The sequence below is a fragment of the Macaca thibetana genome, chromosome 3, assembly GCF_024542745.1.
Source record: "Macaca thibetana thibetana isolate TM-01 chromosome 3, ASM2454274v1, whole genome shotgun sequence".
NCBI lineage: Eukaryota > Metazoa > Chordata > Mammalia > Primates > Cercopithecidae > Macaca > Macaca thibetana.
The window spans coordinates 160,891,637-160,906,669 of NC_065580.1; the positions used below are offsets into that span (position 1 = coordinate 160,891,637).

A 15,033-nucleotide genomic window follows, 5' to 3' on the forward strand; every position below is an offset into this window, starting at 1 on the left:
ATAAATGTTCTCTATACTTGTTTGTTTTTTCTTTTGTTTATGCAGCTTCTTTGGTGTATAGAAGTCATCAATATGAGTTCACCATATCAATTGTTTGCTTGGTAGTTTCTTGTCCACACTTCCCATTTTGGCAGTTCTGCTATGCAGATATCCTCTTGCCATCTGATAATATTCTTCCTAAAAACATGCCTAAACATCTTAAGAATTCATCAATTCATAAATTCATCATATATATATATATATATATATATATATATATATATATATATATATATATATTTAAACCTAGAGTCTCAGATTCTTCAAAGTCAGATGGCTTCCCAAACAGCAAGCTTGGAGTCAACTCTCTCGCAGTCGAGGCTCTCGGCAGTGACCTGGGAGACTGCCTTCCTGAGACTTGCACATCAAATCTTTTGGAACTGGGCAGTACGGGATAGTTGGACTCTCCTCGCCTTCCTCGCTCATATCTATAGAAAATGAAAGGCCATGTTTTTAGACCTTTACCCTCTTATCATATTTTGACTGAAGTCAAGGACTGGTCTAATTACTGTTGACTCAGCTGTTTCACTGAGATAAGTTTAATAAAAGAAAGTATTCTTGGCAAATTGGCCAACTAGTACAATTTTCTTTGATGAATGGCTCATTTTTAGCAATGTTATTATGGAAATCTGAGAATAATCTATTCATTTGGCTTTTATATAAGCAAAATCCCCCATCATCCTGGCTTCAGCAGTTAACACACTGATGGTCTTGTTTCATGAATATCTCCCTTCACTCCCACATTCTTCACCCCACAGATTTGTTCTAAAATCAGAGACATCTCCCACCCCCTGTGGTAAAAACTGCTTTATTGGTGACGGTAAGTATAAGTCAATAAATATTGATGCCCAAAGAAGAGCTCAGATAATTGGTCCATATAGAGCTCAATGAAATTGAACCAAGTGATTGCTGGGATAACCGAAGTCAGTGTTGCTTCTTGGGAAAGGAAGCCATGGCCAGCAGATTTATGGCGTTTGCCATCCCACCAACTCTAAGAACCATGGTTACTCTGTAGAGGAGGGTATCAGTTACCCTACCCTTTAAATGTACTGGAATTCCATTATCCTCCTGAAACAGCTTTTGCTTTTCTGGAACTTTATTTTCAAAATACGTATAAAAAGCAGTGCTTATGGTCCTCTGGGCAATCTGATAAACAGCCAGTAGATTCCACAGCATCTTGGTTCAGTTACTGCCCACCAACTGTGACAATGGAACACTGGGAACCCAAAGATATCTTATTTTCTCCACAAATATTCACCATGGGCCAGGTGCAAGTGGCCTACGCCCATAATCCCAGCACTTTGGGAGGCCAAGGTGGGCAGATCACTTGAGACCAGGAGTTCGAGACCAGCCTGGCCAACAGGGGAAAACCTGTCTCTACTAAAAATATAAAAATACACATGCCTGTGATCCCAGCTACTTAGGAGGCTGGGACATGAGAATCACTTGAAACTGGGAGGCAGAGGTTTCAGTGAGCCAAGATTGTGACACTGCATTCCAGCCTGGGCAACAGAGTGAGAGTCTGTCAACAAATAAAAAAGAAAAGTCACTATGTTCCTCCAAGAGATAAGGACTCTAAAAATAAATTACCAGACTAGGTGTGGTCACTCTGTCACCTGGGCTGGAGTGCAATCACACAATCACAGCTCGCTGCAGCCTCAACCTCCTGGGCTCAAGTGATCCTCCTGTCTCAGTTCCCCCAGTAGCTGGGACTATAGGCTGATGTAGAATTTTTCTTCTCAGTCACTTTGTAAGCCAGGGATCCTGGGCAATATCCCACCCAGGCCACACTTGGCCATGCTGGCATGCCGCAGCTTGTCTGTGTCATAGTTTGTACCTGAGTTTGGTGGTTCCTGAGCTCTTGTACTGCATCCAAGAAGAATGAGGATACACAGGATGTTGAAGGATGAGGAGGGCAGAGAAAAATGTTATTGAGTGATGAAAACGGTTTTCAGCAGAGGGAGGACTCGGGGTTGGTCCACCTATTCAAAGGTGGGAAAGTTACCCCCAACTCCACAGGATCTGGGGCCTTTTATGGACTCAGAATGGGGAGTGTGTGCTGATTGGTTTGTGGGTACGTGAAAAAGGTTAAAGTGAAGACATCACTCAAAGGTGGGCATGGCAGTGTAGGAAACCAATTAGGAGAGGGTAGATATATGTAAAATAGGTGAGAAGGGTGGGGATTAATCCGAGGAAAGTGCGCCAAAGGGGAAGACAAGGTGTCAATCTAGTCCATGGATTGAACTTGCAGCTTGGCTTTCAGGTTTTAAAATGTATTCGGCTTGGAGGTGGGGTTTCCTGGGGGACCCATCCCTATCTGCTTAGGCATTTGGCCATCCCCTGTTGCTATTGGCACCACACCTGACTAACTTTTGTATTTTTGGTAGAGACAGGGTTTTGCTATGTTGCCCAGGCTGGTCTCAAACTCCCGGACTCAGGCGATCCACCTGCTTCACCCTCCCAAGGGGTTGGGATTGTAGGTGTCAACCACCACACCAAGCCAAGATCTTCATTTTCATGAATCAAACACTTCTGTAAATGATTTGCTTAAAGTTGTGGGTTCAAATGCAGTTGGCAGAATGTAGAATTGCCTGTGGGTGTTCTGAGCTCAGCGAGAGCCACTGAGGGACGGTGTGTCCCAGATGCAGCTGGTGGTGGAGGAGGCATCACAGCGCCCTCCTTGGTGTGAGCCACTCTGTGATTGTGCACTTGTTCATAGTGTCCCTTTATTTAGCCCTTATTTTTGCCTCCCGTTGTACAATCAGTCCCCCAAAAAGCTGAAGATGTGATAAAATCATGAATAAGAACACTGATATGGTTTGGCTCTGTGTCCCCACCCAAATCTCAGCTTAAATTGTAATCCCCATGTGTTGGAGGAGAGACCTGGTGGGAGATGATTGGATCATGGGGGCAGTTTCTCCCATGCTGTTCTCATGATAGTGGGTGGGTTCTCATGAGATCTGATGGTTTAAATGTGTTTGGCAGTTCCCCCATCTTGTGCTGTCTCTCCTGCCGCCACATAAGATGTGCCTTGCTTCCTCTTCGTCTTCCATCATGATTGTAAGTCTCCTGAGGCCTTCCCAGTCATGCAGAACTGTGAGTCAATTACACCTCTCTTGTTATAAGTTACCCAGTCTCAGGGCGTTCTTTATAGCAATGTGAAAACAGACTAATACAGGAAATTGGTACTGGGATAGTGGGATACTGCTATAAAGATAACCTGATAATGTGGAAGCAACTTTGGAACTGGGTAACAGGCCGAGGTTGGGTTGGAACAGTTTGGAAGGCTCAGAAGAAGACAGGAATATGTGGGAAAGTTTAGAACTTCCTAGAGACTTGCTGAATGGTTTTGACCAAAATGCTGATAGTGATGTGGACAAGGAAGTCCATGCTGAGGTGGTCTCAGATGGAGATGAGGAACTTATTGGGAACTAGAGCAAGGGTCACTCTCACTATGCTTTAGCAAAGAGATGGTGGCATTCTGTTTCTGCCTTAGAGATCTGTGGAACTTTGACCTTGAGACAGATGACTTAGGGTATCTGTCAGAAGAAATTTCTAAGCAGCAAAGCACTCAGTGTGACCTGACTTTTTCTGAAAGCATACAGTCATATGTGTTCACAAAGAGATGATTTGAAATTGGAACTTATGTTTAAAAGGTTTCATCGTATTGCCCAGGCTGGACTTGAATTCCTGAGTTCAAGTGATCCACCCACCTCGGACTTCCAAGGTGGCCTTCCAAGTGCCGGGATTACAAATGTGAGCCACCTCGCCTAGCCTGGTGTCATATTTTAAATGCCTCTCTGGGCCTGATAACTTAAAGGGGCTCACATTCCCCAGATAGTTTTTTTTTTCCTATAGCAGGTGGCTGGAGGTGGTCTTTGGGTTGTGGCTGTATCACTGTAGTCTCTGACTCCGACTTCACATCACCTTCTCCTGCTAGTCTGTAAAAACTCCCTCTGCTTCCTTTCTCCTTATAAGGATACCTGTGATTGTGGTTAGGGCTGACCCAGATAATCCAGGATTAATCTCTTCCTTGAAAATCCTTAACTCGGCTGGGCATGGTGGCTCACACCTGTAAGCCCAGCACTTTGGGAGGCTGAGGTGGGTGAATCACCTGAGGTCGGGAGTTCAAGACCAGCCTGACCAACATGGAGAAATCCCATCTCTACTAAAAATACAAAATTAGCTAGACGTGGTGGTATATGTCTGTAATCCCAGCTGCTCAGGAGGCTGAGGCAGGAGAATCGCTTGAACCCAGGAGATGGAGGTTGTGGTGAGCTGAGATTGCATCATTGGACTCCAGCCTGGGCAACAGAACGAAACTCCATCTTAAAAAAAAAAAATCCTTAACTCAATCCCATGTTGCCATGTAAGGTAATATTTAACTCTTTTATCAATACATAATGTTCACAGCTCCTGGGGATAAGAAATAGAAATTTTTGGCAGGGAGAGAAGGGCATTTCTTTTAACCTACCACAGAGGTTTGTTAAATTAACTAAATAGACAACTCATATTTACATACTGCCTCAAGCATTAGAAAGTAAACCCAAGGGCCGGGTGCCCAGCACTTTGGGAGGCTGAGGTAGGTGAATCATTTGAGGTCAGGAGTTTGAGAATCACTTGAACCTGGGAGGTGGAGGTTACAGTGAGCTGAGATCATGCCACTGCAGGCCAGCCTGGGTGACAGAGTGAGAGTCTGTCTCAAAAAAATAAACAACAAAATAAAATAAAAAATAAAATAAAATAAACCCATGGCCAGGCACGGTGGCCCACACCTGTAGTCCCAGCTACTCAAGAAACTAAGGCAGGAGGATTGCTTGAGCCCGGGAGGTTAAGGCTGCAGTCAGATATGATCATGCCACTGCACTCCAGCCTAAGCAACAGAATGACACCTTGTCTCAAAATGAATAAATAAATAGAAAAGAAAAAGAAAAGAAATCCAAGAGCTTAGCCTTAAAGGATTTTGGGGTAAGTTTCTTATTTTATCTTCTTAAGTCCAACTGGACCTTCCAAAACCCAGCATCCCTTTATAGCTAACTCTGGCAGGCCCCAGATCCTCCTGAGGGCAGCTGGCAGACGGCCACGAGCTCTCTGAGCAATGTCCAGTCACCCACTAACTCTTCAGCATCCAGGAACAGAGGAGCCATTCTCTGAAGGTTGCAGAGATTGTGAATGAGGGACTGGAAGAGAGGGAAACTTCTAGTCTCTTCTTCTCTTAAGCTTCTCCCTCTCCCACTGCCTGATAAATCCCTTCCTTGGTGGGAAATATGAGCTCTCATTTGCCCTTGCTCCTCTGTGTGAAAGGGCAGGCAGCTGAGGTATGGTGGCAACTGTTGGCTTGCCTGAGTGTCTGGAAGCCTGGTGCTGAATGCTAATGAGGCCTTTCCACGCTGGCTGGCAGTAGGATGGAGGCTTGGGTAGGCTGGTACTTGGCATTGTGTAAAAAGAGCAACAGATAACACTGTCTTTGTTCGCCGGCCATGATGTCATCTCAACACAGAAAATGACCCAGTCCAAGGATACACCCTGGGAACAACTCCAGTGTCCCTGTGTGATGTGGGAGAAGACTAGGGGACTCTTGGGGGCATGGGCTGTACCACTGGGGGCTGGCTGAGGCCAAGCCTACCGTGTGCCTTAGTAACTTAAGAAAGGATGGTTGGCCGGGCGCGGTGGCTCAAGCCTGTAATCCCAGCACTTTGGGAGGCCGAGACGGGCGGATCACGAGGTCAGGAGATCGAGACCATCCTGGCGAACACGGTGAAACCCCGTCTCTACTAAAAAAATACAAAAAACTAGCCGGGCGAGGTGGCGGGCGCCTGTAGTCCCAGCTACACAGGAGGCTGAGGCAGGAGAATGGCGTAAACCCGGGAGGCGGAGCTTGCAGTGAGCTGAGATCCGGCCACTGCGCTCCAGCCCCAGCGACAGAGCGAGACTCCGTCTCAAAAAAAAAAAAAAAAAAAAAAAAAAAAAAAAAAAAAAAAAAAAAAAAAGAAAGGATGGCCATGGATCAAATCTGAGGCAGAGAATCTCACTCAAAGAAAGACAAAATCTTTAAAGCTACTACATATAAAAATAAGCTAATAAGCACTACTGAATTATGAGAGAATTCACCACTGTTAGGCCCGTGGCATTTAGAAATGCTAAAGGGAGTTCTTCAATTTGAAAGAAAAAACATTAATGTGAAAAGAGAAAGCAATTGAAGGTATAAAACCCATGAGTACAGTTAAGTACATGGACAGACCCAGAATATTTTAATGCTATAAGTATGGTGTGCGGTCCACTCATCACTCTCATATGAAACCCAAAAGATAAATCTATCAAAAAATAATAATAGCAATAGCAACTAGTTAGGAGGTGATATAAAATATATAAATTGAGACAATTAAAAGTCAAAATATGTGGAAGGGGATGGAGTTAAAATGTAAACTTCTTTCGTTTTTTGTTTCTTTGTGATCTAAGTTGTCTTCTCTTTAAAATAACTTGTTCTAAGTCTATGAATTTTCTTTTTTTTTTTTATCTTGGCTCACTGCATCCTCTGCCTCCCAGGGCCAAGTGATTCTCCTGTCTCAGCCTCCCGAGCAGCTGGGGTTACAGGCGCCTGCCACTATGCCTGACTAATTTTCATATTTTTAGTAGAGATGAGGGTTTCACCATGTAGGCCAGGCTGGTCTCGAACTCCTGACCTCGTGATTCGCCCACCTCAGCCTCCCAAAGTGCTGGGACTACAGGCATAAGCCACCGCACCTGGACTCTAAGATGTTTTTTGTAAGCTTCATGGTAACCACAACACAAAAACCTATAATAAATTCACCAGAAATAAACAGCAATGAATAAAAACGTATTTCCTCCAGAGGAAATACCTTAACCACAAAGGAAGACAGAAAAGAAGAGGGGAGTTACAAAACAACCAGAAAACAACCAACATAATGGCAGTAGTATGTTCTTACTTGTCAGTAATGAAACAACATAAATGGACTCAGTTCTCCACTTAAAAGGCATAGAGAGGCTGAATGGATAAAGAAATAAGACCCGCTTTACCTATAAATTGGGTCTTCTTACCAACAAGAAACCCACTTTACCTATAAAGACACACTTGGACTGAAAGTGTAGGTGTGGAAAAAGATATTCCATGCAATTGGAAACCAAAAAAGAACAGGAGTAGCTCTAGTTATATCAGATAAAATAGACTACAAATCAAAGACTAAAATGAAAGAAGGTCCCTATATAATGATAAAAGGATCAATTTGGCAAGAAGGTGTAACAATTACAAACATATATGCAACCAACGCTGCAGCCCTCAAGTATATAAAGCAAACATGAATAGATTTAAGGGAAAGACAGACTGAAATACAATAATAGTAGAAGACTTTTAATGTGCAGATTATTCAGATAGAAAATCAAAAAAGAAACATCAAACTATACACTATATCTAATAGGTCTAATTCACAATAGGAGAACATTTCAGCCAACTGTCGCAGAATACACATTTTCATCAGCACATAGAACATTCTCCAGAATAGACCATATCTTAGGTCACAAAACAAGTCTGAAGACATTCAAAAAAACATAAATCATATCAAGTATCTTTTCTGACCACAGAGGAAAAAAACTAGACCTCCACCTCCCAAGTTCAAACAATTCTCCTACCTCAGCCTCCCAAGTAGCTGGAATTACAGGCGTGAGCCACCGCACCCGGCCTAATTTTTGTATTTTTAGTAGAGACAGGGTTTCACCATGTTGGCCAGGATGGTCTCGAACAACTGACCTCATATGACTCACCTGCCTTGGCCTCCCAAAGTATTGGGATTACAGGCGTTAGCCACCACGCCTGCCCCTAGAAGCTGTCTTCTTTTGTGTCTTTCACAATTGTCCAAAGACCAGCCCTGCCAGGGGCCTGTTTGTGTTTCCAGTGGTTGCAGTCCTTTAAGGCCTCTAGCATGAAGTGGAGGCGCAGGAGGGACGGCAGAACATTAGTGCTCCTGAGCTTGGACATGGGGTTGGGGTGAGGACCAGCACCAGCAGCACTAATGTGAGCAGCGATGACGCTTCTAGGCCCCACACTTGTGACCTTGCTACCTCTGGTGCTTCTCCCTGATGTGTTCTTCCTTGTAACCACCCCCGCCAAACCCTCACCCAGCAAGAAAGCAGGTGATATCACATGGCATAGAGAGATGGGAGTAATGACTCGAAGAGCTACTCTTTGAAGTTATGTGTTTTGCAAATGTGTGTGTGTGTGTGTGTGTGTGTGTGTTTGTTTGTTTTTTGCAACACAGCTTCACTCTGTTGCCCAGGCTAGAGTGCAGTGGTGTGATCTAGGCTAATTGCAACCTCCGCCTCCCAGGTTCAAGTGATTCTTATGCCTCAGCCTCCCAAGTAGCTGGGATTACAGGCGTGCCACCAGGCTCGGCTAAGTTTTTGTATTTTTAGTAGAGGCAAGATTTTGCCACGTTGGCCAGAGTGGTTTTGAACTCCTGACTTCAGGTGATCAACCTGCCTCGGCCTCCCAAAGTGCTGGGATTACAGGCATGAGCCACGGTGCCTGGCCCCAGCAAATGTTATACTAACTCACTGTCACATCTCCAACTTAACATGGTTTTGCATGGATGATTTCAATATGGCCAATGGTTTTGACACTTTCTCTAGCACTACCTGGAGAAGCAACTTACTTCCTTCACTGGTACTGGCTTACTGCAGTTGTGCTTCTGAGTTTGTTTTGGTTTGTGTTGCAGGATCTTGTTGGAGATTGGGGAAAGTAAGGCAATATGTAATTTGAACAAACAACTTCCCTATTCTTACATTATCTATCCCAGAATCATTGACTATAAACAGTATGAAAGAAGGCGAGTTCAAGGGTATAAAAAGCCTTCTTTACTGCTTCCTGAATATTACACAATGAGCTTTCAAAGACTCGTATAAGACCACCAGAAAAACCTGATTATTATTAAAAAAAAAAAAAAAGCTAACTTTATTAGAAGCTTACTAGGTAAGGGAGCCACTGGCTGAATAATTCCACCCAATAGACTCCCCCAGGGTCTTGAGCCACGAGGTTTTATGTTTGGATGGTTAGCCACAGGGTGATCTTGGAGCAGAAGTTCATAATTGAGGTTTAAATTGTGGCTGGCCAGAATTTGTAAACTAGGAGAGGGGCTAAAGTTGTCTGTATTTGAACCGTTTATGAGCTTATCTTTCTAAAACATGACTCCACCAAACAAACTGACACTCAAGGTGTTTGAATTTGAACCAGTCTATCTGGATTTTAAGTTTGTGGTCTCTATATAGTTAATCTGCTTGACAAGTTATAATTTCTTCACCTTTCTATTACTGAGACATAATTTTTGAATCATATTTCAACCACATCTATGGAAGAGAAAACATCTTTGGCCTACGGCACTGGATAAGGTATTCATGGTTGGAAGTCACTTCAGTTTCAATAGATATTAGGTCTTCTTGTTTTTGTCAATAAGATCATTGATAAAATAGCGACTGTGTGGCAACATTTATGATTCTGTAGAAGTACATGTTTGATCACTGAAACACTGAAGAACTTTGTTTGTTGTCTACTTCTCAGCCAGGAACCAAATTTGCACAATTTAAGCCAAGAAATCTGATGCTATCTGCTCTGTTTGAAGAACCCAAAGAACTGGATGTGAGACTGTCGACCAGATTACTGAATTTTCTTTTTTCTTTTTTCTTTTTTTTTTTTTGTGAGATGGAGTCTTGATCTGTTGCCCAGGCTGGAGTGCAGTGGCGCGATCTAGGCTTACCGCAACCTTCACCTTCTACGTTTAAGTGATTCTCCTGCCTCAACCTCCCAAGGAGCTGGGGTTACAGTCATGGACTACTCCATCTATACTTAAAAACAACACACAATTAGCCAGGTGTTATCTCCTAACTTTTGTATTTTTTTAGTAGAGACAGGGTTCCACTATATTGGACAGGCTGGTCTTGAACTCCTGACCTCAGGTGATTGCCCACCAGGGCCTCCCAAAGTGCTGGGATTACAGGCGTGAGCCACCACACCCAGCCCAGATTGCTGAATTTTCTAATGTCTTTATTTCCCAGATCTCTATAATATTAAAGATCATAGAAAAGACTGTAGGATGGAAGTTTAACGTTCTCTAAGATGGTGCCTGTTCTGCCTTGAGAAGGCAGTAGTATATCTAGAATGACTCTTTTTAACCCACTGTCAATCCAGTCCTGTGAATTTCTTAGGCAAGGAGACCTCTGGCTTTAATTACACTCCCTAGTTCTCTGTCAGTCTCTGAACCAAGGCACGTAGGGTTTTTTGAGCCACTTTTTGGGCCTTCTTTAAAGTGTGAAATAGGTATGCCTGAAGACAGAATAAAGCAGCACAGAATTGTTCCTCAAAGGTTAAGATTTAGGGTTTTAAATTGAAGCTCATATTTTCTTTTCTTTTCTCTTTTTTTTTTTTTTTTTTTTTGAGACAGTGTCTTGCTCTGTTGCCCAGGCTGGAGTGCAGGGGCATGATTGTAGCTCACGGCAGCCTTAAACTCCCAGGCTCAAGGGATCCTCCTGTCTCAGCCTCCCCAGCAGTTGGGACTACATATATGTGCCACTATGGCCAGCTGATTTTTAAATTTTTTTGTAGAGATGGGATCTCACTATATTGCCCAGGCTGGTCTTGAACTCCTGGCCTCAAGCAATCCTCCTGTCCCGGCCTCCCAGAGTGCAGGGAATATAGGCATGAGTCACCATGCCTGGCTTCTTTATCTTGAATTAAGAGATTTGAAGACTTTTTTTTTTTTTTTTTTTTTTTTTTAAATGAGGGGAAATCAATGGGCCAAAGGGACTCAGAGAAATATCAGGAACTTTCCTGATAGTTGGCATCAGCTTATAGGGTTGGCAAGTCTCTGTCCGACTTGTGGGCAGTAGCCAATTAGCTTTTGTAGCATAAATCCACTATCAGTCACTGGACGCCACCCAACGTTCCATTGTTGGCCAAAATACCCCCATGATGTTGTGTAATTGTCCTACAGCTTTGACACAAGTCAACACAAGTCTATTCCAGTACCAGGCAGTGAGATGTAGACATCAGCACATAGTTCCATAGTCAAGGAGACTAAGCAGAAGTAGAAACCTTCCTTAAAGCATCTGTGTAAGAGAAGAATCTTCCACTTGTACAGTTAGTCCCACATCAGTTGGTTACTTACTAAGCTCTATTAGTAAGTGTGGTTGAAGTGCTAATTTCTATGAAAGGATACCCAAGTTTCATTTTAACCGAGACAGAAAATTCCCATTTTTTTTGCATGACCTTATAAATAGTACTCAGTTTTTGGCCATCTGGCTTGTTATAGTATTTGCCATTTACACAACTGATTCACTACAAGGGATCGGTACTAATAGAAACTGGGAAATGCCCAAAGGGATGTTGTATCAGTCCATTCTCTCGCTGCTATAAAGCAATTCCTGAGACTGGGTAACTTACAAATAAAAGAGGTTCAATTGGCTCACAGTTCCACAGGCTATACAGGAAGCATGGCTGGGGAGGCCTCAGGACATTTACAATCCTGGCGGAAGGCAAAGGGGAAGCAGGTACGATTTACACGGCTAGAGTAGAAGGAAGAGAGAAAGGGAGGAGGGGCCGCACACTTTTAAACAGCCAGATCTCATGAGAACTCTATCATGAGACAACACTGGGGGGGATGGTGCTAACCCATTCATGAGAACCCGCCCCCATGATCCGATCACTCCCACGAGGACCCACCTCCAGCACTGGGAGGATTATTGACATGAGATTTGGGTGGGGACATAGCAAAACATATCAAACGTGGACATAATTCCAATGGTTGGTTAAATTAGGTTTAAGCCATGGAGCCACGAGGGGTACAAAGGCAGTATTAGGAACAGGGGCCCACACGGGTGACATAGTTAGGAGATAACACGTAGCTATTTGCAATCCAGAACCTTAAACCAGCAGAGAAAGGGGGGGGGAACAAAGGTAAATAAGGAACAAAGGTAAATAAGAACAAAGCTATGTAAGGAACAAAAACGTGAAGACGCGTACAGCAGTCAGTTGTTCTAGGCATTTGAGATCTCGTTCTAATGTCTCGGGAGGTGAATCAGGTTGACTATTTTCAGTGAGAAGCAAAAATTGTGCAGCTGGAGGGCCCACTATGTTAAAGCAGGCTCCAGGGGTAAGGCGACAGAGGGCTTCAGGCACAGCTGCTGCTGCTACTGCTGCTCTGAGATGAGGTGGATGGGTCTTCGCTGCTGGATCAAGAAAAAGGTTGTCACAGGTTTTTGCTTCTAGGCTCCAGAGAACTGGATAAAACTTGGAAGGCTGTCTATATGAGTGCGCAGAGAGGTTTATAGTTAGGTAAGGCCAGAGTGGGAAGTTGTTGGAGGGTTAATTTCAGTCACAGGATATCTGCTTATGTTGGGATTTTGGTTTCTCTTTCCTAGGGCCACCATAACACATCTGGGCGGGCGTGGTGGCTCACACCTGTCATTCCAGCAGTCTGAGAGGCCAAGGCAGGTGGATCACTTGACGTCAGGAGTTTGAGACCAGCCTGGCCAACATGGTGAAACCCTGTCTCTACAAAAATACAAAAATTAGCCGGGCATGGTGGTGCGTGTCCGTAGTCCCAGCTGCTCCTGAACTTGGACCCGGGAGGCGGAGGTTTCAGTGAGCCGAGATCGCATCACTGCACTCCAGCCTGGGCAACAGAGCAAGACTTTGTCTCAAAAAACAAAACAAAACGAAACAGATAACCCCAAACTTGGTGACATACAACAGAGATTTACTCTCACGGTTCTGGAGGCCAGAAGTCTGAAATCAAGCTGTGAGTATAACCACATTCCCTCCAAAGTCTCTAGAGGGAAATCTTTTCTTGACTCTTCCAGCTTTTTGTGGGCTGCAGGCTTTCCTTGGCTTGGGTCTTTGGCCACATCCCTCCAATCAACCTGTCTTCATATGCCTGCCTTGTCTCTCTCTGTTTTGTAAAAAGACACTTGTCATCGATTTAGGGCCTACCCAGATCATCCAGGATGAGCTCAGCTTGAAATCCTTAATTACATTTGCAAAAATCTTTCTTCCAAAGAAAATATTCATAGATTCTGACGCATGGACATATCTTCCTGGCAACCAGTCTTCAATCTATTACTGTTCCCCAAAATGGGAATTATGGCATAGATGACGTAAAGTTATAGAATTGTGATTACAGGTTAGGGGCTATCTGCAATAGCTAGTGTGACCCTAAATCTCCTTTGTTGTCTTTTAGTGTCAGGACTGGGCAGTTCTGAATGGCAAATCCTTGTGAGGGATGGACTTCCTGGGATAGTCCATATCCTAACAAATGTACCTTGTTCTGCCAAAATTATACTTCACAGGGTATAGACACCTTCTCACCTATATTGGGATTATGGAGATCCGAGTAAGTAGCCCAGCTAATGGAAGGCATGGATTCTGACCCCATGTCATGAGCAACTCCTCTTTCCCTGTACCTCCGTGTGCTCCACCAGATGCTACTTTGTTTGCAGCCAACATGCCCAGTACTGTTTATCTGAGACTAACACCTTGTACACATTAGAAGTGGTATTGAGACCTGTGTGTACAGAGATGTCCATTCTCCGAATTGTTCCAGCCTGAAGGTGCCTCATGGTTGCAGGCCAGCATGGCTGGGTTGAGGCTGTTTAGCAGAACTAAGTTCTGCGTTCCAGAGCTGCAACGCCGGAGGGGCTGAATGTTCCAGAAAGTTTTCTAATGCCCCGACTCCCGGATCTACCCTCTCCATGAGCTGTGTATTGTGTCATGCCAAGACACATCCCTCTTTTGATCCTGGCTGAGCCAAGCAATGCTTTGCAGGGCTAAGAGGTCTGCCTCCCTGAAAGCAAAACTTGATGGTGATGGGTCAGTAGGGGGCCTGAGACAGGTGACAGTTGAATTAAAACTATTTTGGGAGAATCCCAAAGGGAGGAAAACACGTGCCAAGTAATTTTCTTGGTTGTGCACCCATCACTCACTGCGAAATGCAGATGTTTGCTTTATCTTAAGATGCAATGAAATTATTTGCACACTAACTGCTTTAGTTAGCAGTTAGATCCCCTTTCTTGCTTAAGAGAAACTGAAACTTAAGAATTAGAGAAAAAAGATGTCCTGTAATTAGACTTCCAGGCATGGGCAGGCAATCTCTGTGTGGTTCCTAGTATTCTCAAATGGGAGAGAATGTTTATGAAACTCCTACTATGCCGTAAGCCATTTATTAGAATGTTTTCTCTAATTGTTATATAACCCCTGTTTGCTAAAAGTATCTACATTTTTGTTTTATCCAAAGTCACAGTTAATATGTAAAATATATGGCATCTCCCCATGAGATGTGGACCCATAAAACGAAGGAATTGCCAAAGGTGTGTCAATGTATGGACGGTCAGTTGGACTCCTTCATTCATCTTCTTCACTGTAACCCACGTGTTTGATCTGAGTGTGTTTGATTAGTGACTCCGAGATTAGCAGAGAGCTACCGTCTCATCATGATTCTGCTTTACTCAAGCAGATCTGGCTGAACTGCCTGTGCCCTGCCACCCTGAGTCCACTTTCTCTATCAAAGTCAATAGCTGGGCACCTGCTGGGTGTGGTTTCCTTTATGCCCCAACCAATATTTCTTTCTTTCCAAAGAGTATTTGATATTTCACTTTACAGACATGGAGCTATTCAGGTTTTCCATTGCTTCTTCAGTGAGTTGAGTGTTTTTTTAAATATTAATAAATGTGTACATTTTATGTAAGTTACCTCCAATGATATGAGGTTATTAGTAATATGCTCTTGTTTGTTTGTTTGTTTTGTTTTTTAGACAGAGTCTTACTCTGTTGACCAGGCTGCAGTGCAGTGGCATGATCTCAGCTCACTGCAACCTCTGCCTTCCGGGTTCAAGCAATTCTCCTGCCTCAGCCTCCAGAGTAGCTGGGATTACAGGTGTCCGCCACCATGCCTGGCTAGTTTTTGTATTTTTAGTAGAGACGGGGTTTCACCCTGTT

At 43.8% G+C, this 15,033-nt stretch overlaps 1 protein-coding gene across 1 annotated transcript; it reads right to left on the reverse strand.

Annotated features, from left to right (window-relative positions):
- Nucleotides 1-777: 777 nt before the first annotated feature.
- On the reverse strand, nt 778-1,215 carry LOC126951565 (cytochrome c oxidase subunit 7A2, mitochondrial-like). Its single transcript, XM_050785762.1, has one exon. It carries the CDS (start codon nt 1,213-1,215, stop codon nt 964-966), a length of 252 nt encoding a protein of 83 aa, XP_050641719.1. The 3' UTR covers nt 778-963.
- Nucleotides 1,216-15,033: the final 13,818 nt, after the last annotated feature.